This window comes from Lagopus leucura, unplaced genomic scaffold (genome assembly GCF_019238085.1).
Source record: "Lagopus leucura isolate 7727_CA_CO unplaced genomic scaffold, USGS_WTPT01 Super-Scaffold_739, whole genome shotgun sequence".
NCBI classification, from domain to species: domain Eukaryota; kingdom Metazoa; phylum Chordata; class Aves; order Galliformes; family Phasianidae; genus Lagopus; species Lagopus leucura.
In genome coordinates, this window is record NW_024962255.1 from 4,850,274 (window position 1) to 4,875,686 (window position 25,413).

A 25,413-nucleotide genomic window follows, 5' to 3' on the forward strand; every position below is an offset into this window, starting at 1 on the left:
CTACTGCTAATGACTGCAATTTGTGGTAAGTCATGCTGGCAAGTGGTCTAAAAGTTTTGTGTTGCAGATTGGCATTTTTTTCTAGGGGATGGTCTCGTTATGCCTGAATTTACCTATCGGGGGGGGGGGGAGGGAAAAAAAAAGTTTGTTGGGAAGCATTTTGACATCTGTTTGAAAGTTGCCCTGGAAACAAATCAGTAATATTTGTGCCTGCTCTCCCTCTGTTTTCCTACCATTGTCAGTTCTTAGTTTGTTTGGAGATACGATCTCACTGCTGTGGTTGCCTCATGACAGCATTGTATAAAACTACAGCATGGCATTAACTGTACTGTGGTATGTAAAACTGCAGGCTGTCTGATCACACAGAATAGTATTACTCTCTTTTTAAGACTACCTTCTTTGTCCTAGGGAGGCGTGAGTACTTTCTCTTCGCAGGACATTACCTCGTGATTGCACTGCTGCCTGGGAGATTTTGTTGGTTCCTGATGCAGAACAGTGAGTCATTTCGTACAGTGCCAAGCAGAAATATTAGCAGATGTCCAGCAAGTTGGGCCCACAGAGAATGAAAATTAGTTTCATTTAGATGTTTCTATAGAGTTTGACATTTTAAATAGTTCCCAGCTAGAGAAGGTTCTGGTCTGACTCAACTGTATCGGACAATTTGAGGAGTTAGGGACAAACAAATCTGTTATTTTTTTGAGCCTTTTGAAATTTTGACCATACTTACTTCCATATCCTGGTTTCCCTCTGTGTATGCTAGAACAACGAAGTATTTTGTCCTTTGGGTTCTGGAACGTAACCTGACAAGAACGTGTTGCTGGCAGTTACTGAAACAAAACTTTTTGCTTCCTTCTGCCTTTTCAGTAGCACTGAACACAAGTAGAGGTTTAATTGTAGGTAGACTTCCAGCTTTGGGAGTTTTCTTTGTTTGTTTTTCAATTATACATATCAGAAGTATTTTCCTTTTATTAATTTATTATACTAACAGACTTTTACAAGCCCTCTCTTACCAGAGAGAAATAACCTTTCTTCACAATCACACCTGTAGCAGAAATGCAAGGTTGTGACCTGAAACAATGATGGAGTACCTGTCGGGAAGGCAGGGTCAACCCGGGGGAGCTCAGGTGCACACAATGCCGCTGAGTGATTGGGGGGGGCTGGAGCCAGGATCCACCCCTTCCGATACCTCATTTAAGGGCTGACAGTGGAAGCAAGGGTATCCCAGCGGAGATCCCTGCCTATCCGAAGCCTTCCAAAGGTAAGCAGCTTCTTTAATCTATGTCTGTATCCATAGTTGTTGCATTTGAGCAAGTCCTTGCTTGCTGTAGCCTGGGACCTTGCTGCTCTGCTGTCACCACTATACCTTCCATCGCATTAGAACACTTTGTTCATGTCACAGGTTTTTGGTGATCCATATGTTTGAACAGTTCTTTTCAAGGGTGAAGAAAGGAAAAGTTTCCAAAATCTCTGATGTATACCTTGAGAGCTCACTGAGAATTGCAGCCACTGCCATTGAACCAGACATTGATGTATTAGCTTTAAAAAGACAAGGTCGTGTATCTCAGTCATTTTATGACTTTTTTGTTGCCCTCCTTTTTTATGTTTTAACAAAAAATGTACTAAAAAAAGTTTTGTTACTTGTATATGTAACTATATTATACATTCAAAATGTGGCCTAAGGCAGTTCTTCACTCAGTGCAGCTGAGGCAATCCAAAAGGTTGGACACTCATGATCTAGTTCAACTTCCTTGTTAAACAAGTGAATGTACTGCTTCTTTCACAAGGAAACTGCAATTTGTGTGCAAGTTTAATTAGTGGCTTGTTGTTTTGTTTTGTTTTGTTTTGTTTTTTTTCCCAAACTTTGTGCAAGGACTTCAAAAGTAATCAGCCATTCTGAGTGCTTTCATTTTGTTGTCCAAAATAGGACGCTTCAAGAAGGATCAAATTGACAAAACGCTTGTTGTAAGGTGCTTGTAGTTGTTTCTCTAAATCTATCATTTTCTTCTCAAGGATGAAGAATGCTATTCTTGTGTCTTTTGAGGGGAATTGGCATCTTCTTACATTAGTTGAGTTACCAGTTTTGTCAAGGGTTTTCCCACTCTGTGTACTACTGTTGTTTAGCACAGCTGTTCAGTGAAATTGTAATATAAAAAGGAGTGTAGACAGCTGAGTATAGACTCATGCTGTTTGTTCTTTAAACTCAAACCAAATAATACAGCAATGCTTTCTGTAGAACACACTGGTAATGTTATTTTCCCCCTCTTTTGTTTATCCTTCTATTCTATGAGCTGCAGAAGATTTGTAAGTTTGGCTAAGATCACTCATGAAAATCAGTTGCTATCTTTTGATGACTTCAATATGAGTTTAACAAACTTGGGCTGATTATTCATAAACTGTGGCAGAGGTGAAAACTGAACTTAGACCCCCATGTGTAATGGTGTAACTGTGAGATAAGCATTTATTTCAGACATAAAAGCATTAAGCTCATTCAATTCATAATAAAGCAGGAACATTGTGAGAAGCAGAAAGAGATGTTTATTGGCTCCAAGACTATCAAGAAATTCCCTATTGTTTTTAACAATTTTACATATTTCCAGTGACGGGAACAAGTGTGGAGAGGTACATAAACTTCATAGAGGAAGTGATTTATTTGTTCTGGTAACAGGGAAGTATCGAGTTGCCACTGTCTCAAGCACATATCTCTGATTAGATCTAACTCCTATTATCACACAGCTGTTTCTTTTTTGCTGTTGTTATTATGAAATGGTACTGTGAGTCTACTTCCTTACAGCTGGGAAGAAAACTGACGATGATGGATGGTGGAGGGGACCTAAAGGAACTTGAAGCTTTGGTCTACTGCCATCAGACTGCTCAGGGTCCAGTGCTAAGGATTCCAGTGATTTTCTCATAGATTCTCTCAGCAGCCAAAAGCTTTGGTGCTGTGGTAGGCAGATTCAAGGTGATACGTGGAAATATCACGACTAAAAACAGTTGTCTGAAATAGACGTCATTGCTTGTTGCTAGTTTTTTCACTACTGTTGTTTTTACCCTTGTGTTACGGGTGTTGTGGAGAGTGGTGATGTACCGCAGTCTGAGTCATTTCTCTGTCCTTTGGGGGTTGATTTTGAGGGGTAGAAACTATGTGGCTGTGGTTGCAGCTGTGCCAGGCTTGGGGCTGTCGGAGTGTCCACATTACTGCTGCATGTTGGTGGACTACCCTTCTCCCCTTCCTTTGCCTTCAGTGGTAAATAAGCACTCCCCTGTTGCACCTGAATACTCGAAAATAGGGAGAATTTCAAGAAGGGTCTGGAAAATGGCTTAGCCTCTGTTTCTCTCCTTCGTGGCTGTTGAACCAAGCAATTCTGAGTGAATCGTTCTCTGCAAATTGCCTCCAGAAATGGCTGATTGCTCCCACTGCTCTTCTTTGCAGCTGATTTAGAGAGGGAAAGCAAGAGTAATTTGGGCTCTTTCTTCACACGCTGAGGTTTATATAAAGTGTGCAGTACTGGTAGTGTTGAATTTATTTACGCACATGTACATATAACAAATGCAGAATGTTCTGCCCTGAGGTAGCACTTAATGGTGTATGCAGCCAGCGTAGGAGGATGAGCATAGGAAAAAGAGGAGCTGGAGCAGTTATGACACAAATGGGAATTTCATTACTTAGCAAAACTGTCTGGAGACTAAAACAAAGGAGGCTTTAGCTCAAATGGAGGCAGGCACAAAATATGAAGACTGTGCACAGTTAATATAAAGAAAAGCAGAGCCGTGGAGCGTAATCACTTATTTTCTTTAATTTTATTTTCCTCTCACTTTTAAACTCCACGTGCAAGCATCTAAAGCCTGGTGGAAATGCAGCTTGGTGAGAACTTCACACGAAGATGCCAAGTGGGTGCTGTCAGGAAGGTGTCAGCGAGGGCATTGCTCCCAGGTGGAAAGGCCACCTCCATGGGAAAGCAGCTTTTATCTCCAGGTGCTTTGCCCTTAGCTTGGGTGGAGGTGGGTGCTGGTGGGTTCTTGGCTTCTGGCCAACAGGGACACTTGTATTTTGTTTCTTGCCATTCAGTACACTTAAAATTAATTTATGAAATGGAAATTTAATTCTATAGGATTTATTCCGTGGGATTCTGCCACTCCTACAAACATCGCTGTCCTGAAACCCCCTACTGCCATTTCTCTTCCCATCAAAATCAGCCTGGTTTCATGAATTCTGCTAGCTTTAAAGCAAGAATATTTGCTGACTGAAAAAATGTTTTGCTTGAATGCTGCTCCCTAGCTGTATCACCTGCGCGTGCATGGAAGCACATCAGCTGGGTTTTAAAACTCTGTGGGGATTAAGAGCTCAGCCTCCTTGAAATTCAGAGTGAGACGTTTTGCTTCCCAGAGATGTGGGCCCTGGGGATTGAGATCCCCGGAGTGCAGCCAGATGAGCTGACAGCTAATAGCTTTGCAGGGCTTACCCTCCCTTTTCTTAGGAAAAGGCTGCAGAAAGAAGTGTGCTAAAAACTGTGGGCTGAAGAGGCAGCAAGTGGAAGTTCAGGTGCTATTTGTGTTTCTTCCTGGGTACCAGGCAAGTGTGTTTTGTTATTTTATCTGTGGTTCAGTATTATTGTTAACAATGATGACATGCTTAAATCTGTAATGGGGCTTAAACTGATATCTGCCTTCTGTACGTGCATTCTCTCCTGCACAGTTTTCAGCACTGGATCCTTGTATTGTGAATTCGAATGCCTTGTCCCCTGAGCATTGCAGGGTGCTGCTACAGCCAAACATTGGTTTGATGCCATGCTTTTCCCAGCATTGCTGTGTAAGAGTAGTCACAATGGGTCACACCACAGGTGTGATCTCTTCAGTGGAAGCTGTAAGAGGAGCAAGTTGACATAAGGCAGAGGAATGTTTCCCCTGGTTTAAATTTTTCAGCTTCTGTCAGGCGGTAATTTAGTGCCTCCTTGAGCCAGGGTTTGCTTCTGTCCTGTCATAGCTATTACTCACCAGTGAGCCATACCTTCATGAGTCCATCCTATCTACGTTGGAGACTTTCCAAGCTTTTTCTCTCTTTGCCACTCTCTGACAAGTTCCCCTACGGATGGTGAGTTTTGCTGACATTATCCACAGTGCTCTTTTCTGGGAACACCACAGTTGATTCGTTCAGGGGGCAAAGGAGTCCCCACAGGCATACTGCAGGTCCAGTGGAATCTGAAGGCGTAGAAATGCCAAAAATGTCCCCCGTTGCCAAATCCAGAGCTGCTTCCTGCTCCATGCTTCTTTGTATCATTGGCCACCGAGCTGCAGTCGCTTCTGGTGCGTTAAAAGCACCGCAAGGGGGAACTCTTTGGTTAATTCTTCCAACACTTTTTTCATGGGCGTTGCTAGTCAAAAAGCAGAACCAGAACACCGTGAAGGCATGCTTAAAGGACAAGTGCTTTGCCTCAGGTTACGTCCAAACAGCTAACACTCTTTGTATCACCACAGGGGGAGCTCCTTCCAGCAGCCAAAACTTGGTCATCAACTTCCCACACTGGCTGCTTTTTAGCTCTATAATTTACTGTATGATAAATGTAGATCTAATTAAAGCGGGCAAGTTTTATGTATAGAGAACCAAAGCAAGAAAGAAAAGCTATTTTTAAAGTTTTTCCACATTTTTAATGAGTTGGTTAGAAATTGCTTGCTGAATGTATGTTTCCAGAAATTTATACATTTAAGAATTTAATAACTGTTCAAACTAACAGGAAAACAAGAAGAAAAAAGACAATTCTGTATTTTTAGTGTGCAATTTTAAGTATTTTCTGCCATCATAAATGCGGTTTGTTTCCTTTAAGCCAAAAACAACAGTATTTACTCTTTGCTGCTTATGTTAGATTTTCTTCCTTTATAGTTTTTTGTAATTTCTATAACTGAAACAAAAAGAAACCTCTCCCAGTTCTTAGAAACAGAGGGCTGGCTTAGGGAATTAGAGACATCAGAAAGAAAGCAACCTTCATATTCACCTTTTCTCTGATTTTTCACGTTTGGACAGTGCAAACATGGCAGCTGAACTTGTGAGAGGTGCACTGCTTCCTCCACATCTTACCTGAGAAATGAGTTCCAGAGCTCCCTGCAAAGTAAATGTTCTAATTACGTGGTAGGAAGGAGATTCTTTAAATTCTGCAGAAATTAAGACGTGTCATCCGCTTAACATCTTAGCATCTGTTACTGCCTCTTGCACATTTCTCCACTGCATCAGCCTGAAGGACGCTTTCCTGGACATTTCAGAGAAAAACAATTTAAATCCTTAAAACAGAGAAGAAATTGTCCCCTTCTGCAGTGGGATGAAGCATGTAAGGCATTTTGTCCCCTCCTTATTTCTCAGTGTGGTGCACGTTTGTCTGGGTGAGTACAATGATCCCTTTAAATAAGAATATAGCAGGGTACAGCATAACCTTAAATCCTGTGGTAATCTTTAACGATGTGGTAATGTTGTCCTGAAATATTTTCCCTGCCAACTGCTGACTCCTGTGCAATTGTTGCCCTCTGTGATTACATGGATTTGTTTCAGATGGGCTGTTAAGAACTCACACACTTCTAACCTGTTTATTGTTTTTCTTTTCTCAAACTCTGCTGTTGTCTGGCAGGAAGTAAGTAACAATTTAATTCTGGCTAATTGCTCATGCAGTAGGCATAACGTTAGGGCAGAATGTGTTCAGAGCATTGGGAGAGGTGCTGAGGCACCGGGAGCTTCAGATCTGCGTGTGCAGCTCAGTGAGACGCGTGTGGGCATTGCCAGGAGGGTTAATGTTTTGCCCAGAGCTGACTGAGACTTCTTAGAGAGGTCCTGCTGCTTGCTTTGGTTCCCTCGATGTTTTTTTACATGCTCTTCTTCGTTGGCTGCTGTGTGAACACAGAGTAGCAGGTAGAAGCGAGTGTATTGAAAGTGCCCGTGCAGATAGAACCCTGAAAGTGCACTGCAGCAATGGATATGTTGTGCCCTCGTAGTATTCCCAATGGAGCTCGTGTTTACTGAGAGTCGGGTAACAGCCAGGTAACTGCCACCGATGATGTGTTTTTCTGTGCCTTCTGTTTTAATTGCAGTTCAGGCAAATTATGCCCCCTATTTCTTCGATAATGGAGCCAGGAGCACAAATGGGAACGTGGCACTCCTCAGCCTTTCCGAGGACACACCAGTTGGTCAGTATGCAGACACGTATGGTTAAAGTATGCAACTGAAGCCGGTTGGTCTTTTGCTTGGCAATATGCATTTTGTCATAGGTGGTGCTAAACACTGTGGGTTTTCTTCTCAAGCTTTTGATTTACAGCGGCACATCGGAATTGCAGCTGTAATTTAAAGTGTGACGTTTTGCTCCCCTTTCCTCGGTCCGTGAGTCTGCTCATAGCATCAGAGTATGGACCTTTGGGATCTTCTCATCAGTGCTGTAAATGTTTATGAGAAGAAAGCACAAAATTATCACTGATAACTTTGTCAGCCCTGATAAGAACAAGCTGTACATTGCAAAGTGAGAGACCTGGTTTTCTGTGAAGAGTTACCATGTTCCTCATGTGCAGCACAAATGGTAGAGCACGTTTCTGCTTAGAGTGAGAATTGCTTGGTAACAACTGTTTCTTTTGAAACAAGTTCAGTTTTGTTTCACTGAAAACTCAAAAACTGATGCATTCTCTGACTGAATGTTTTGTGGTGGGCTTAAACATTTCCTTTTTAAACTGTAATTGCAGTTGAAGAAATTAAATAGAACAAAAAGATGATTATTAATCAGTGTTTCCCATGGGGAAAAGGACAACTTCTTATCAGCTAAAAAATGTTACATATGTAAAATCACTCTGATGAAGACCTCCACCTTAATGCTGGAGTCTAGCATTAAGGTTTTCTTTAGGCTTTGCTCATTTGTAAAGAAAAGCACTCGTTATTGTCAAAGCAGTACCAGAGCACCCATTTTCTCTCACGTTTGTGTGCAGAGCAGAGAGATGTCTGCGCTCTTGCGTCTGTCTGGAGCTGCAGGCAGGCAAAGGAGAGTGTGCATGCCCAGGCAGCCATATGGCCATGAGGGGTCAGGGGTTGTGTCAGCTGCCCCATTTGCAGTGCTACTGTTGTTCATGACTACTAACTTTGGCCAGAATGCATCTACATAAGCTGGTCTGTACTTGCAGTTTGCTTTATAAATGTGTTCAGCTACCCCTGAAGTTTCACTGTCAGCTCAGTGGGAGGCGTAACTAAGAAAGAACTGAAGGGTTTTTTTTTTTGTTTGTTTGTTTTTTTTTTTTTGCAAGAACTGTAACAGAACTGGAACCAGAATTGGACGTGCAAAAGCTGACTGGCCTCCACCCCTGCAGTGTTTCTCTGGTGTGATGTTAAGAAGACTTGCTGAGGCCAAGGTGGTTTTCTTGTCTGCTGCTGAACTTTGATCGTGTCTAATGATTAAGGTCTTATATAAGGCATGAGCAACCAGTCCTAGTTCTTCAATTTTCCTTGGCATTTTTAATTTACTGATAGATATTCTGGTGGTCAAGGTATTAGACTGCCTGTAAAAGGACCTGGGCTTCGTCTCTGGAGGTGTCACAAAAATGTGACCCTCTAACTATCCACAAAACCAGATAACTCTAGAGATCTTCCTCATCTCAAACAAGGGGAGTGAGATCATCCCATGTTTGGGGTGCAACTACATCCTACAGAGGCAATGGCTCTCACCATTTCTGTAAATAGCTACTAAAGGGATTGCATCCACGTGCCCACTCTGGAGAAATCTGGGAAGTTCTGCTGATCAAATATATTTTGGTTCCATATTTTTTAAAAAGGCAGATTGCTCAGGGTAGTCTGTTAAATATTAAAAGAATGTATTCATACATCCAAATTCTGCGTGCTGTTGACCTGGTCAGATGATATTGAATAAGATATTAATTAATGCTCTAGGCTGTCAGGTGCCAACTTTTACATGGTCTTTGATGAATTCCTGTAAAATGCATCATGGTAGTTTGAATGCCACAAAGAAGAAAAATGACTTTTGTAAGTTAGCCCCAATCTATAACCTATGAAGTGCTTTAAGACTCCTTTTTCACTTTAGAGATACCTGGGTGTTCTCCACACGGCTAGTTATTCTGGTTTTTGTGATTTTCTGATTTTTTTTTTTCTTTTATGTGCTCAGTTTTGTTAGTGCAAAGACATTGTATTACAATACATCTTTTCATTACCTTTGGCCGCACGTCAGTAGGAAAATGAACAGGTTCACGTAAATCAGCTCCAGTCATAACGTGTTCTTCACATTCCAATCCAGGTTTCAGAGAAAGTGAGGATCCTTGTAACGGATGCTAATGATGAGAGCCCAGAGTTCATCAATACACCTTACATAGTCCAAGTCCCAGAGGTTGGTGAAGTTTCTTTGCATACTGTATTTCAGTAGAATGTAAGGAGGAGCGAGCTGGTGTGTTTCCAGTAAAGTCACAAGATGTGGAGGACTAACTCGCATTCTTATGGGGTTTGGCCAAAGTCAGTTCGGACTTAAGGCGTGCTACTTAGTGGGTAAGTTCCACAATGTGATTTTAGAATTGGTTTCAGTGGAAATAGGGTACTCTCTTTTAGCAGTTTTCCCTCCTGATTATTCCAGAAAGCTTTGCTTTGCTCCAGTTTCCTCCATTTTTAATCTCTTGCCTGTTTGATTCCCTCATTCATTCATATTCTTTCTACGAGCACTCTTTCTCTGTCTCCTTACATGCTCCATTTTCACTTCTTGTAGTTCTGCTGGTTTGCCACTTCTGTCTCACTGTAGTATCTGTTTTTGGTCACAGAACTCTCCTTCTGGCAGCAGTATCTTTAAGATTGAGGCAGTTGACAGAGACACCGGTTCTGGAGGAAGTATCACCTACTTCTTGCAGGTAAAGTATTATCTGTACTTTTAAGACTCATCTCTCATTTAAGATTCAGAGGATTGAGCTGCTACCAGTGTCTACAGGGCCAATTCTGTAGCATGCACAAGAAAATAAGCTTTGGCAAATGGGTATTGTCTGCCATGAAGCAGTCAAGCACAGCCTGGCAGGCAGGCGTTGGAGCTGGGGTCTCCACTGTCACTCTGGCACATCACAGCACGGCTCCTGTTGGCCCTTTCTTTGGCCCGATGGGAGAGCAAGTCTAATTTGTAACCCTGTGTGCAGATGGGATATCAAAAGCACGATATAGCTTCCTTCAGAAGGAAAAGTGCATGGAAACCCTGTCTGTACTTGGATGCAGCAGGCTGGTGCAAAATTGAAACCTGTGTTGCATTATAGAGTACTACGTGTTCTTACTGATGAAGCCAGAGCCCACTGCAACCAGCCTTCCTGGTGTTGCCCTCTGGGGAAGAACAGAAAGCTTTCATATTTGAAGCTGGACAGACGTTTGTGTGCCAAAAGGGCAACTTTTTACACAATGCCCATCAAATCCACTATTTCTGTAAGCATTTTCCTCCAGATGAGCGGTAGTTTCTCTTATGCAATAGGCAGTGGAATTTAAAAAAAAAAAAAAAAAAAAAAAAAAAAAAACCACATGAACCAATTTGTTGCAGTATGTACCCTAGATAAAGTATGGAGACAAGTTGGAATATATTTACATAGCATTAAAGGTAATCTGGTTAAGAGCTCGGGCACACTGAGAAAGAACACCTTGTTGAAATTTAGTTTTGATTTCACCAATTATGAGCCAATTAAAATGCAATATGTGCAGGACTCAGTTTTGCACGGGGCTTTTTCCAGTAAGCCAACAGACTCCAAAGCCAGGAACAGCTATTTTGAGCTTCCAGGTCTAGCTGATATATTTGTGTAACAGAAAGGTTACTAAATAAGCTTACTTATTAAAAATATGCTGCTGCATCCTTTCGCACAATTCTTGAGTTGCTCAGAAACAGCATTCTTGTAAAGTCGGTTGTGGGCAGGTAGTGATGTCACCAAAAGGACAAAGACTGAGCTCTGGCTCCAGTGCCAGGACAGCGAGCTCCTCTGCAGCAAGTCACCTGTACACAGTGAGACACCCAGAAGCATGCACTGTTGCACACAGCCCCAGCTTTGGGATGCATCAGTCCCTTTGGACTCCCAGGTGCTGCTCAGCATGCAGCCCTGTCACAGCAGGGGCAGAGCTCTGGAAGAGTCTGAGGATGTTTCTTTTTTTCACATCTCCGCTGCATTGCAGTAGGATCTCACACCAATCCCACAAATTGCTGCTGCAAATCTTTCCTCCCCACTGTTGCTCACAGTAGTGCAGTGCCTGCAGCATGGCTGAGGATTCATAACAGGCATTAAAAATTCACAGATTGTGAAGTAAAGTCTCCCAGGATCCTGCAGAGAGCTGTCAGGCTGGCGGCCGCATGTGTGGAAGGAGAATAATTTCACTGCTACTTACAGTGGCTTTACGTTTCTTGTTTTGCGAAAAATGTATGGACCTTGTTATTTATTTATTTAGCCAGGATTCATTTGAAGAGAAATAACAGAACTTGGGTTAAATGCTGCTTTTGGGCAGTAAAGAGCAAATCTCTTCCAAAATCCAGAACTTTAAGAACAGGCACAGCAGGTGCCCAGAACAATTCACACCAGTATGGCCACTGACCTCCAGCCGATGCTCTGAGAGTAAGGGTGTTAAAAGCTTCCAAAACCGTGAGGCATTTCTCTAGTTGGCATTGCTGTATCACCAGCACAGTGCCAATGGTGGTAAAGTCCCCAGAGATTGTTTATATACTGTGGCTGTTGCACAGCTCCTGGGTGTGTGCTGCCATGCTGTCACTTATGGCATGTAAGATCCCCTGGGAGGCTTTGGTCAACTCACCTGTTTAATTTTTCCCTGAAAATGTCCTATTTTAGTACAGTTGCCTTGGTTTCATGGCAGGGTTTTATGGCCTGATAATTTTTTCCGTCTGTTTCTAGCTTTCTCCTATTCCAAAAAACAAGAAGAGCCAACAGGATAAAAAAGCCCTGAATTGTCTGTTCTCTGTGTTGTTGATAAGCAATAATGCGTGACTACATATATGAGAACAACTACTTTAACAGAAGAAATTGTTTCTGAGATTTCATAAGGTGTCTGCCCACTCAGAGAGGAAATGGAACAGATGGAAAAGAGAAGGGAATAGGGCAGCAGAGCTGAGTGTGCGCTGAGAGACATTAGAGATTCCTGGAACCGTGTTCGTGAATGATACGGTTCGCATGATGCCGTAAATGGATTTGCCTGCATACTTCAGCAGAGGGATCTGACAGCGACTTCTCTTCTAGGATGGCGGTGGGAAGCTGAGGGGAGACAACAAAGTGTTCTCAGCCACAACAACTGTCACCATCAACGTGGAGGATGTTCGGGACACTCCTCCCATGTTCATTGGGACTCCCTACTATGGATACGTCTATGAGGATACGCTTGCAGTAAGTGCTGGTTTTGACCTGCGGAAGTGCAGTCTTTCACGTTTCAGCCAAAATAAACGTGTGCTTCGGGCTGCAGCACTATCCTCTCAATATCTCATCTGGGCCAAGGTGAACCTGACACCAAGTAGCGCAGGGTACTTTCTGCTCAGCTAGGCAGGAGGAAGGGCCCAGGAAATCTTCCCAGGTCCAAATGCACCAGAATACTAAGAAAGCAGGGGCATACTGAGGAGAACCATGGACGAGTTGTCCTAAAACTGTGTTTGTTGCTATGCCTACTGCTGAAGATACATCTCCTTATATATCACAGACAGCCTAAGGAATACAGGTATCTCCTGGCTGTGCCACCATCTCAGAAAGTCCTACTGTCAGATCTGCTCAAAAGAGAGCGTAGAGTTTATCCAGTCAGTGTATCATGGCACTTTAGCCATACAGTAGTCTTGATGCTGGTGATGCTTCCAGACACGTATCATTCCCAAAGCTGCAAACTCATTAGTTTGAGGTGCAACTCTAAGCAGAGGCACAGTACTGAATAGGGATCAACTTTCACCCTGATACATGTTTTAATTAAAACTTGCTTCATACAGAGAATGAGAAATGGTACCTACTTATGAAACTACCCAACTTTAGACTATTGTCAATGTTAGCACCCCGTTTGCCTCATTTTTCACTTGAATTGGCATAATGCAGATCTTTACTTTCCGTCTAAAACTGTGATGCAAATGTGTGACAGTAGGCAAAAGCTCAGTTCATAGGCTGTTACATTTCAGCAGGGCCGACTAAACATTTGCATGCTTTGCAGATGTTCAGAATGTATGGAAGATAGACTTATTCTGAGAGTTACACATAGATCTTGAAATACTATCAGGTGCTCAAAGAAGTGAGCATCTAGCGTGAAACGAAAGTCAATAACTGTTACTTATGGCCAGCCTTGAGCTCATAGCTTAGACAAGTATGATATTATAATGATATAAGCACTGACAAGTCTTTTAAGTGATTTGCTATTTTTAAGAGATTTGCTATTAGATTTAATTTCACAGAGAGAAGTGCAATGAAAGAGTTCAGCACTGTTTTTATTTTTTACTAGAATTCCGTAAACTTGCCTTTTCCTTTGTGGAGTTGTCAGGATTAACAAGTCCTGTGTCACTTTCAAAGGGACTGTGCTGTATTTTGCTCCATTGACAAGTTTTATTGCAGCTTCCAGCATGAATGGTAATAAATAGTTTTGTATTTCCAACTGCTCTATTGGAAACTTGCTCTCATTTAAAAAATTTACTCAAGGGATGAGCGAATGAAAGGAACAAAAACATTCCCTGCTGCCATTTGTGTTTAACTGACAGTTTCTTGAGCGTTTCTTGTTTTCACAGTCCCAAATAATAACACCTAAATTGTGCAGCCCACGGCAACTTTTGTGAGCGCTTTAAAGCTGACAGCCTTCATCCTTTTCAGTCAATAGGAACAGCCATATAAATAAATGTTTTCTAGACCACATCTATGTATGGCCCTGGACATTTTCCTAACACAGAAAGACAGTGAAGGCTTTGAGAATGGTTAAATCATCATAATCTTCATTGCTATTTTATGTCCTATGTGTTCAACGAAGTAAGTTGCTTTCTGACCCTTGGCTCACGTTTGCTGCCTGTCTGAACCTGATGAGATGGTGCTGAGACTATTCTTCAGCAGCTATGGGGGTCTCAGCACACTGTGGGACACACAGCAATAGTATGAGTTCCAGTGACTGCCAGAGGGCATGCTGGTAGCAAACCAAAGCAATCCTCAGGTCTCAGATTTGTTACTCCAAATCTATAGAGAAGGACAAAGGCTGGGTCCTGGGCAAACAGGCACAGCCTCTTGGCAGGAACAATTTTTCTCGTTGCAAGTCAATATATCTCATGCAAAAGTACCGCCATTCCCTCTACACCTTACTGCAGAAAGGCTTTCTGAAATTCAGTTTATTAATACACCACTGCACTTTCATTGCTTTTTAATCTCAACACACAAACCGTAACGCCCTATTTCTCCACAGGGCTCTGAGGTCCTCACTGTTGTCACACTCGGTGGAGACAGAGGAAAGCCGAATAGCATTCATTACTGCATCGTGAACGGTGAGTAGACTTGGCTTATATGAATTCTGAGGGGAAGTCAAATCTAGATGTGACATGAAGTTAGAGAGAGAAAAGCCTAGAGCTTGATAACGCTCTGACAAACTCAGATGGAATAGCATTATATATCTCAAACAGCTCCAGGGCCCTGCCTACCAGAAAATAAGATAGGATTCACTGAATTGCAGCACTGTGCTTGGAGTTATTAACGCAGTCGATTTGTTAGGCATCAGTAGCCCGCTTGTCACTTCAGAAAACTTAAAGGAAGACACATTCAGTGCCACTGAACATCTCTTTAATTCGATTAAGGAAATGAGAAAATGCTTTGGGAGACCCAGATGTGGCATTAAAAGGACTATTTTTATTATTATTTTCATTGGAGTGGGTAAACAGCTGAATCTCTGGTTTCTTGGAAGAAATTGTATTTACTAGAGAAGAGGTCAACCGTACTGTAAGAAAGCAGGTATTATCAAAGCAGCAATGCTTTTCATTAACTCTTCTGAGGGTGGCTGTAGCCTCTCTTTCAAGTTTTGTACTTATGCTCTTATCTGAATTGAGGACTCATTAGCTGGTGAAATCAACCATTTACCTCCAAGCCACCTGATTCTCTCTTACCTCAAAAGAGGACTTGCACCATGACTGGGTACCCAGACTCCCAGGACCCCAACATTTCATACAGTAACTGTCCAGTTTACTTGCAGAGCTACTCATGAAATTATTCCCAAATTTTGTTTGTTACATCATCTAAAAAGCAAAGACTTGAGTGGCCAGAGAGAGGCAGATTTCAGATTTTGTGTTGATGTGGGATGGGACCCATGCTCAAGTTTCTTCTCCCCGATGCAAGGGAATAGCTAGAGTAGGGGTTGCAGAAGAGAAAAATAGATGAAAAATGAGAGAAGTTGAAAAGAAAGGTGGAGAATGAGGAATGCAAGCAAGGAAGCGGGACAGAAAGAAGCTCAACGGGAGAAAACTGTTGAAGGAGCGTCAAGGTAGGCAGGTGAACAAGGGGCCATGTCTAAGGAAATGGGGCACATAAAAAAGAGCATGGCCATCAGGTCAAAGGAGGCAATGCTCCCCCTCTACTCTGCCATGGCTAAAGTACCACATGCAGCTCTGGGCTCCCCGGTTAGAGACATGTAGAGAGAGTGCAGCAGAGGGCCACAAGGACGATGAGGGGCCTTCGCACCTCCTGTATGAGGGAAGGCTGAGAGATCTGGGACCATCCAACCTGGAGAAGGGAAGGCTGAAGTGGGTGGGGGTAAATGAGTACATAGAAATTATTTATTCTTTTTAAGCCTTTTCTGGAGTTAACTATTGCCCTATATACAATTTCCCTGCAGTATGCAGACGCTAACATGAGGTATTGTGGGTTGCAACCGCTATTGATTTCAGCTCCTTCTCAGTCAGGATGTGCTTTCCAGGCCAACACATCTTAATAATTGACCCCCTAGATGTGTCAATCTGTTCAATGTCATGTCCAATATACTTTAATGAAGTTGCAGTTACCACAAGTATTAGCAAAATGGGACTCTATCAGATGGTTTAAAAATAAACATTAGAATCGAGTTAGAGAGGAATAAAAGCGACTGGGCTTTCAGATGATCATCCTCTTTTCTAAAAGCCTCAAGCTCCTTCATTTTAAGAGCTTTTCCCTCACCTCCTTTCAATGGTAGATTCTGCAACCAAGAAGAACCTGTGGACAATCCTACAGGTGAGATTGCATGCAGCAATCCCCAGCTGTCAGCCATCCCCTCCTCGAGCAGGGCAAATTCACCAGGTGGAAAGGGATCAAAGCTCTGTAACTGGTTTTCTGTTCAGAAAGATAGAAGTTACGGCACAGGGATCAAAATCAGCCTGCAGCCCCATCCTGCCTGCAGAGCTGTCTCAACCTCTGTGAAAAAAGCCTGGCTTTTACCCTAGATTCTCCTAAATCCCCTTTCATGCAGGCCAGCCTTGCAAGAAGATGCATGCTTTTTAACTAATTGGGTGTTTAAAGCCAGAAGATGCTTCTCCCAAGCCGCTCTTCACAGAATGAGTGACTGTGCTTCTTTAGGATAAATTGTCAGACTTCTCACCTTAGCTGATATTAGCAAGAGCAATGTTCTTGTTGCTCAGAAGCTTAATTATGTATGCATTTGCTAATTAAAACCAGTTTTTTTTTTTTTTTGTCTAAACTAGCACATAAAGATGACAGCATAGCAAGAAGGAATACCAAATGTGCAGGCCCTGTTGCTAAGGCTCAAAGGGAACCTTGCCAACACAGGAGAGAGGAAACCAAGGTTGGCCACCTGCACTGTCAGAGCTCTGCCTAGCTGCTCCTAGAAGAGCAAACTCTTGTTGGCCCTCATCTGTGCTTTTACCACACTACAACCAGGCATAGAAATGCTTCACTTTTCAAAAATTGCCACAGATCTAGTGATAGGAGTAGACACACATACAGATAGATATGCTTAATGAAGCATACAGTTAGTTTATCATGCTGGCTCAAGATACAGGAAGAACAGCACTTAACTAGACTATCTTGTCTTATTGCAGGAGGCGAAGGTTCCTTTGAAATCAGCAACAGCACCGGAGCCATTTCCGTTATAAAAAGTCCAAATCAGCTCAAGAAAGAAGTGTATAAACTAAGAGTTCATGTACATACTGAGGGCCCCAGCTGTGCTCAGTTTACCCCACTACCACCCCCTTCCTGGCAGACCCCTCATGGGGAAATCTCCTGCTAATTGTGAGTGTAGTTCCTTATATTGGTGCGACCAGAGACATTGCAATCCATACAGTGATACTTACGGGAGTTAAGAAACAATTTGCAGAATCCCCCTAATATCTAGTCTAAATTATGCTGCTGCTTGGCTACTGCTGTTAGCTCTAACTGCATCTACTTCAAGACGAGGATCTTTCTTTCCATCCTCAGAAAAAAAGACAACTATTTTTTAAGGAAATTTCATCATATTTTTCCATTGCAGAGCTTTAATACCAAACCAGCAAACATATTAATTTTTCATATGGGAGACAACAAGCATGCTAAGGAATTTAATTCGGCACTGCCCAAAGTCTGGCACGCTTCAAATAATTGAGCAGTAACTCTTCAGAGGGGTGCAGCAGCAGACAAGTGCTTTTTTTTCCTTGAGCCCTCGTAGCACAAACACATCAGTTAGGGATGTGTTTTGTTATAAAAGATTTTGTGTTCAGACAGCACAAAAGTCTTAGAATGAAGGAGGTGATTCGGTCTGCACATTATGATTGATTAAAACAGATATCATCTTTCTGTTAAGGAAAACACCAACTACATTTGCTCATCTGCACAGCCTACACCCAGCTTAAGCAAAGACAATCTAAACAGCAAAGGAGAATTCCAAATTGGAGAACAAATCTGTCATCTTGCTCTTTCAAATTTCACCAAGCCTCAATTTGTTGAAGTACAGCTTCTCTATCAGAATTCCAGAACTGCCACCCTTCCAGAACAGCAGCAATCAAACACCTATGGTACTGTTACAGTAGGAAAAATTAGCACAGTAAAAAGGCAATACAGGAGCAGAACAGCAAAAGAACAAACAGGAAAGCAACGCTCACCCACTTCAGGATCTAGGCTCACAGGGAAAAACTCCAGAAGGGAGGGATCTCCAACCACAGAGAGCCTTCCCTGGCAGCAGTCAGCCCTTAAATGCCATCTAAGTGAGGTGCAGCCAGGCTACACCCTTCCTGTCACACAGCTGAATTGCCTTCACCTGCACTCTCTGGGCTGACCAGGTCCTTTCCCCAGGTGATCAATCAGTGCTTCAGGCCGTGACTCAACAGTTACCATACACACTCCCAGCAAATTTAGTGTACATTTCCACTTTTTTTGTCAACACTTCAGGCAAGCAATTATCTTGCCTGTATCAAGTTACAAGTTAAGATGACAGTCTATAATTCAGATCAGGTACATGCAAAATGCATGAGTTTTCCTGCCCTGTCTTCCCAAAGATAGAAAGGGACACCAGAGAGACAAATGTCAGGCCTTTGTTTTTTTTTTTTGGAACACACGTTGGAACACGTGCACTCCCAGAAAGCTTAGGGCAAGCAAAATACTTGCCAGGACCGTTGCCACAGAGAATTTGGACTCTAAGGCATATTTAGTTTGTCATACATCATTTAGTCTGACCATTATGTCAGAGAGAAGAGCACCGGTCCCGAATCTGCAGCCCACCTCTCGAGGACCTCTGAAATTGAAAAGTCTTCATGCATTTCCTTTGTCTGTTGGTTATGTTCAGTTGCTGTCAGCATGAAGTCTGGGAACATATTCCCTTTAGATAACTACTGAAGCCCCAATTGCTTTAGCAACTTTAAGTGCTTTAAGTTTCTGTCCGTACCTTTCATAAGCCCTCTGGAAACAATTCTGTCTGTGCCCTTACATTGTATTTATGGCAGCGTATTATCCTTCTAGAGCTTATGTTACAACCAGAGTCTGTAATTCATGCTTTGAAATATCATTCCCACTGGAGTCATATTTTTAGGTCATCTTAAAAATTATGCCTGCACAAAATTAACCATAATCAGATAAAGGAAAAGACAACTCCATCCATCTCAGTCCAATAACTAGCTGACTTCTGCCACCCACAGACATTATTGTGACAGTCGCTATAGGCATCAGGAAGGGCATCTGTCCAACTTTGTCTCAGAGTAGGTAGCAACAAGAGAAAGCTTAACGCATCTGATAACTGTATTGCTATTGGAAAGAACACTCTTACTCAATCATTCTCAGTATTGCGCTGTTTTGACCGTGCTGTATTCTAAGAAACCCACCACCTTCTTCCACCTCCCTCCAACTGCTCTGCAGCAAGCAGATAAACAACTGCTTTCAAAGCAGCACTGCGTCTATCTCACTATTGTCACTGAAGATGTTTCTACAGAAGAAACTAAACCTCTTTTATTTGGAGACCAAACATATATGTATCACCTAGACTGACAAAATGCTCAGGGCCACAAAAGTTAGGCTATAAAATAGGCAGAAAATACAGCTAATTGTTCAGATTTCACAAGAAACTTCCTAATACAGGATAAGATACCGCTCTATGAGGATTGGGTTGCATAACACTACAATAGGATGGAAACTACCTGATAATAGTAGGATGATAAAGTCTTTAGCTAGAGCAAACAAGGAGAAGCCCAAATGCAGCAGCTGCAGATGTAATGAAGGAAAAGAGCTCTTACCTTTAAAATACTTACATAGTTGGAAGGGACATCCAGCAAGAAAAATCCTCAATCCTCCTTTCTCCCCCTGCCAATCCTTAAATGAGGTCTGGGAAGGGGTGGATCCTGGCTTCAGCCACTCAGGTCACTCACTTGCATTGCACGCACCTGGGCTGGCCCCGCCTTCCCACCAGGTGCTCTATCAGTGGTTGAGGCCCTGATTTAGCATTTCCAGTCAGGCTGATAAAGTTTCAAGGATCAGAAAGCAATGTTTTTCCCCCTATAAAGACTTACGTCTCTGTAACAGCCAGCAAGGTCTCTGGTGGTGCAGGCGAGAAGGAAGCCGCGATCACAGCCTAAGGTTTGATGGAAATGCCATCTTGCAAGAACATCACACAGAAATTTCTCACCCCGCTCTCTTTAGCCAGCAGACACCACTAAAGGCTTGGTGTGATCGTGCCTTCCGTTGCTCCTCTGTCCCACGGCTATCTGCTTTGCTATGTGCAGCAGGGCTTACTCTGTGCAGATCCGGGCTGGGCGGATAATACTGTCAAAAATCACCGAGCCTTTGAAGGGAGGCTTTGAACTCTGAAGGCCAACCGTCCTGAGCATTCAAAGCATCTTATATATTTAAACTTTACGTGGGGGAAGAATGGAACTCAACACTTATTTGATGGCATAACAATCTGTAGTTTCCTCCATCTGCTTTCTGGAAGTGCAGGCTAAGAATATCCCGACACGTCGGTCTTGCGTAGACCATTCACAACCCAGCAGTGATTTTCCATCTTTTCAAAGCGTGTTAACTTGTTCTATTCTTCAAATGTGGATATATTAAAAGGAGCAGTAAGTGGAAGTGAAAAAACCGCATGAATTCTCACTACTTAAGTCAGAGTTCTGGCTTTATCTTGACACATTTCTTTGAATAGAATAGCAACCCGAGGAGAAAGCACTCATCATTGACTAATGTTTATGAACAGGTCTTTCCTACAGGGAAACCTTTAGTCAGTTGCTACTTAATATCCAAGATACCAGAACAGTCTGAGTTAGGAATACCAAATGTAAAACTGGAAGCTCGATATTTAAAAAGTAGGTTATGTGCCATTACTGGACAAGGGGTCTGTTATTTATCTAAATTTCTAAATATGCTCACCTGCATACTCAAAACTCGATCGAACGGTTCCTATAGCCTGGCACCATTAGCAAAATGTAGAAAAAATCACAATAGCTTTTCAGATATGGAAGCGCTGATGAACTGCACTCAGGGTTTAAGATTTTTGTTGTTGTTGTTCAATACCGAAATTAAAATTCAAAGTTCAAATTCTTATATTAAAATAGGAGCACGAGGACGTAAATCCAGGGAGACAGCGGTGAAGCATAGGAACAAAAAATGAGAAAGAACCCTTCAGAATTATTCCTTTATATATAAGTCTCCCTGGTAAGTCAGTCTATGTCGAGAAAGGTGATTAAAGCCCATCTGATACGTACGCCTATCTCTCCCTATTCTCTCATTCGCAACTCCAGCCCCTGTCCAATAAACGTTCCCCGTCAGAACAAGCAAAACTATGGAGTTACATTAAGCAGCAAATTTCAAGTGGAGACAAAGCGAGGAGCTGAGAAGCTCAGTTTAAAGGCCATATTTACTGCCTGTTCATTTTTGTCTCCGTTTTCCTTCCTAACCAGTCACATAATAGAAGTATTTTCTGGAGACATCGTTGTCATCTGTTCCTCTCTGCTGTATGTTTCGCATGAGTGTTTGTTTTTTGTTGTTTTTTGTTTGTTTTTTTTTTACAAATGCCTTGGTTTCCGAAAGTGTCCAAAACGCTGTTGCACAGTCACTCTTCCCATATTTTGTAAACCATTTAATTTAAACTAATAAAGCAACTCCGCTCTATCCTTTGTCGAAGCACATCCATTACTGCAGGAAGGGCTGTACATCATTTGTTGGAATCGCTCTATTCCAACAAATCAGCAAAATAGCAAACGTAAGGATTCGCTCCGTGAGGAGTCATAGATGTGGCTAGAGTCAGCGTGAGATAAAAACAGTCAAATGATAAAGGATGGTACTAAAGAAACAAATGTCAGCGGTTTAAACGCGCTCAATGGTATGGCTGAATCGTATTTGGTATCGAACCGCTCTCAAAGGGAGAACACTTAAAGGCACTTCTCATGCCACAGCGAGGTCCGGTTGATTTGTCACGGCCACAACTTGTCATAAGTTAAAATTGCCTGATCAATGGAAACAGAACAAATTGTCTTATGTTGTTAAAAAAGGATAGGCTGTGTTTAAGTTTTCAAAATGAGGATGTCTGAATTTGTTTTATTCCTTTTTTAGAAATAAAAAATGAGACCGGGTTGATATACGGTAATTTATTTTTCCATCAGTTTCTTCCTGAGAAAACACTTGCAGTTTATTTTTTTTTTAGATAGATGTGCAGGCAGGCGATCAGTCAGAGCTGATCCACTGTGAAACCATCTTGTATTTATTATACCAAATTGCAGGTGTTTTCATGAGAAAGTTTAGATATATCAGTAGTTTAAAAGTAGCTGCGGGCAATAGCTGTCACAGACATTCCACGCTGACATTTCTTTCAAGACCTTGTCATTACGACTGCGGAGTCAGAGGGACTGTTTTCTACTCGTCCACACAGCTGCATTCGGGGCAGAGACAGAAAGCATACAGCGAGGCCTCAGAAAACGGAGGCTGGGGATGTTCTTCGGAAGGGTGTCGGACGTGATCCGCTCAAATCACGCACAATTATTTGATTTATTAATGAATTCAACAATGACGTGCGAAGAGAAAGCGCATAACAAACTGAACCAAAGTGCAGTTTCAGTCCCTAAGTCAGATCTAGAGCCCACGCGTCTAACCGTCAGGATCCCCAGCCGGTCCGAGCGAGCCCCGCCCGCACTAACGAGGCAACGACTCTCAGGTGCGGCGGAGCCGCGGCCGGCCGGCCACAGGTGCGCCTCGTCGGCATCCCGGGCGGGGCCGCCCCGACGCCTCTTAAGCTCCGCCGGAGGCTGCAAGGAGCCACGGCAGAGCTGCTGGGATTCGCTACGTGTGGGCGCGGTCTGCGTTCTGTCGCCTGGTCCTTGCGTCGCTGGGGTTGAATAGCGGTACGAGGGGCTGTTTTTAACGCGAGGCCTCGGGATTCTATGCGACGTTCTCTGTTGTGTCGCTTTGTTTCAGGCCGCAGCGGGATTTCAAGCGGCGAGGATCAGCCCAAAGCGGTAAGTCATTCCGGCAGCGGTGGGACCGCGGAGGCAGTGAGCATTTCGGAGCCGGCGGGGGGGTCCTGCCGTGCCGACTCTGGTTTCTCGGAGGCGGCAAAGTACCGTTCTCCGTCCGCCGACGTGGTTTCGGAGCGGGCTGCTGCTCGGTTACCCGAGCGCTAGCGCGGCTGCGGGGTTTTGTTAGCCCCAGTCCCTACAGCTTTTTAGCAGGCGTCTCGGTTACTCCCGTTCTCATTAGCGGGAACAAGGCGGATGGAGCCGTGTTCCTGCAGCCTCGATGGTGCTGGGAGTCGGAAGCAACGCCGCGAGCTGCTGACATAGAAGCTTTCTCCGATTGCAGGCTGTGCGGGGGTTGCAGTGGAACTTCTTCAGCCCTAACAGGCAAGACGGTGGAAGCGATGAGCGCTTCTGAACCACCCGGTGAGATTTCTTTTCTTAGAAATCGCGTTGGACCACCGTTCGACCGCCTCCGTTTCTTCGCGATCAGCTCGGTGCCGCCGCCGATCTGGCCGAGACAGAGCGCGACCCCGAGGCGGTCTCGACGCCCCAGGAGGATTTTTCGGGCACTTCGGTCCCTCCCGCTTGCGGCAGCGGCGCGTGCATTTCCTCCCTTCTTTTGTGTAACTTCAGGCGTGTCCTCTTACTTCCCTCGTGGAGACACGGCGGGACAGCTTTCAAAACTGGAATGCTGTTTTGGATGAGACGTTGTATTTTCTGGAGGAGACCAGCAACTATGCAGCGGCATTTGGCAAGAGAACCAGGAGAGACGAAGAATCGCTGGAGCGCTGGGGAGGCGCTCAAAGTAAGCCTCCACAGGGTACTTAATATCACATAGGTCACAATGCAGATTCATGGCAGGAAGTTATTGGTTATCATAGAAGTCATATTCTCTGGCTTCGTTGTGAAATAATTTCTGAGTTAATGGGAAGCGAATAAAAGTATTCACAGCCACTGAACACTCACTGTGTTCTAGATGTATTCCCTCACGCAAACTGGTTCTCTCAGCGATGGGAAAAGACAGTTTCTCGTTTCTAGACTGTCATTTTTGTACAACTTCAGTCACACTCAAAATGATATTCTAAACTAAGTTAGAAGACTTAAGGGAGACCTACTTATCTGCTATCTATTTTTTACTCCCATGGAGACAGACAAGAAGCATGGTTTTGTTTTTTTTCTGGCAGTACAATCATGACTAGGGCAAAGCTCAGAGCAATGTTAGATTGCTCTGTTTCTTTCCAGCATAATGGCTGTGTGTCTGTGAATGCATTCAGATGCTGCGGTGAGTTAGCTGCAGCTAACAGACGTGCTCCCACCTGGCCTTTCCCTCTGTGCACCTCTTCATTGGGAACTGAAGCTGGAAATCTCTGGGCAACAGAAAAATGAGGAGATCGCTTACCAGTTCTGTTGTGAGAAAAAAGAGACTTGCCTTGGGAAAATTAACTGACAATCAATTAAAAAAAAATTACTGATTTGACTGATAAGTAATAATAATAGTAAGCTTTGGGAAAACACTTTTCTTCTCCCCCTTTCCCATGCTTGATAGTTAAAAAAAGGTCCTCTGAGGACCTTTCTATTATCACCACAGTTTACGATCAGACCCTTCTGTGATGGAGTAGGCAGTGAAAGATTATGTCCCAGATTCTCTCTGCTGTTCTTTCCCTTGACATGCAGAATCAAACTCTGTAATCCAAGTAAGATTACAAAGCAGGTACTGTTTATTCAGTGCTGCACCGACACTGGGTGCAAGGGGGATAGATCCACCTAATTTGCACAGCATCTGGAAAAATCATGCTGCAGATATAGGCCAAAATAATACATAATCAATAGTTTTCCTGGAATTCAGATACATATTCATTACAGCCCCAAGAGTTCATTAGCACACAGATCCTCCCCTCCTACGCGTGCCTAGTGGGTTGCGGGATGAAGGTTTGTTATTTTCCTCATGAAGGCTTCTGACCTTATTAGCTGTAAACTTCTCCTGGGGAGGGGGGGGAGGGGAGGAAGCATTCAAAGCCAGGATGAGCATCCTGGTCTAAAGGGAAGTGTCCCTGGCTATAGTGGGGGGTTGCAACCAGATGATCTTAAAGCAAACAAACCAAAAAAAGTCCCTTTCAACCCAAATGATTCTGTGATTCCATGAATATTCTTAGCTTTCGTAAGTGTGAGTGCTGGTTTTTAGAATCTTAAATTGTACTTTTTTCAAGTGCATTTTCTTAGATATTAGGTCCATTTCTAGGTAAGGAATGTTGTTGCCCCTGAAGTGCAGTGTGTTGCTTGGATATATAAAATGAAAACTATGGCAGGCATTGCAGACTTTATTATTTTTGATACAAAAAAAAAAAACAATGATTACTGTAGTCAAATCTCCCTTGAACATCAGAAGCAGAGAGTCTCCTTCTACTGTATGTAATTTATTTTTGGTGGCGTTAGTCCAAGTTCTGCATTTAGGAAAGAAAGCAATTGTGAGGCAGATTGTAGGTTCAACATTCACCCCATAGGAAGAGCAAATGTTTATTAACCAGGAAGATACTACAGGGTCAGACTGCTTAGACTG

The 25,413-nt window shown here is 43.1% G+C and overlaps 1 protein-coding gene across 1 annotated transcript; it reads left to right on the forward strand.

The window, feature by feature from the left end:
* The first annotated feature begins 1,232 nt into the window (after positions 1 to 1,232).
* On the forward strand, positions 1,233 to 23,815 carry LOC122175298 (cadherin-related family member 1-like). Its single transcript, XM_042862857.1, has 9 exons — positions 1,233 to 1,258; positions 7,069 to 7,164; positions 8,260 to 8,364; positions 9,261 to 9,350; positions 9,772 to 9,858; positions 12,214 to 12,357; positions 14,381 to 14,459; positions 22,816 to 22,856; positions 23,490 to 23,815. The coding sequence occupies exons 2-9, from the start codon at positions 7,081 to 7,083 to the stop codon at positions 23,682 to 23,684; spliced, it is 825 nt and encodes a 274-aa protein (XP_042718791.1). The 5' UTR covers positions 1,233 to 1,258; positions 7,069 to 7,080; the 3' UTR covers positions 23,685 to 23,815.
* The last annotated feature ends 1,598 nt before the right edge of the window (positions 23,816 to 25,413 follow it).

What these genes read in the sequence shown, in the direction of transcription:
- LOC122175298 (XM_042862857.1), top strand. Translation starts at nt 7,081, where the DNA reads ATGCCCCCTATTTCTTCGATAATGGAGCCAGGAGCACAAATGGGAACG. An exon ending in GTATCACCTACTTCTTGCAG is followed by an intron (nt 9,859 to 12,213) that starts GTAAAGTATTAT and finishes CTTCTCTTCTAG; the next exon opens with GATGGCGGTGGGAAGCTGAG. An exon ending in TCATTACTGCATCGTGAACG is followed by an intron (nt 14,460 to 22,815) that starts GTGAGTAGACTT and finishes GCTTTGTTTCAG; the next exon opens with GCCGCAGCGGGATTTCAAGC.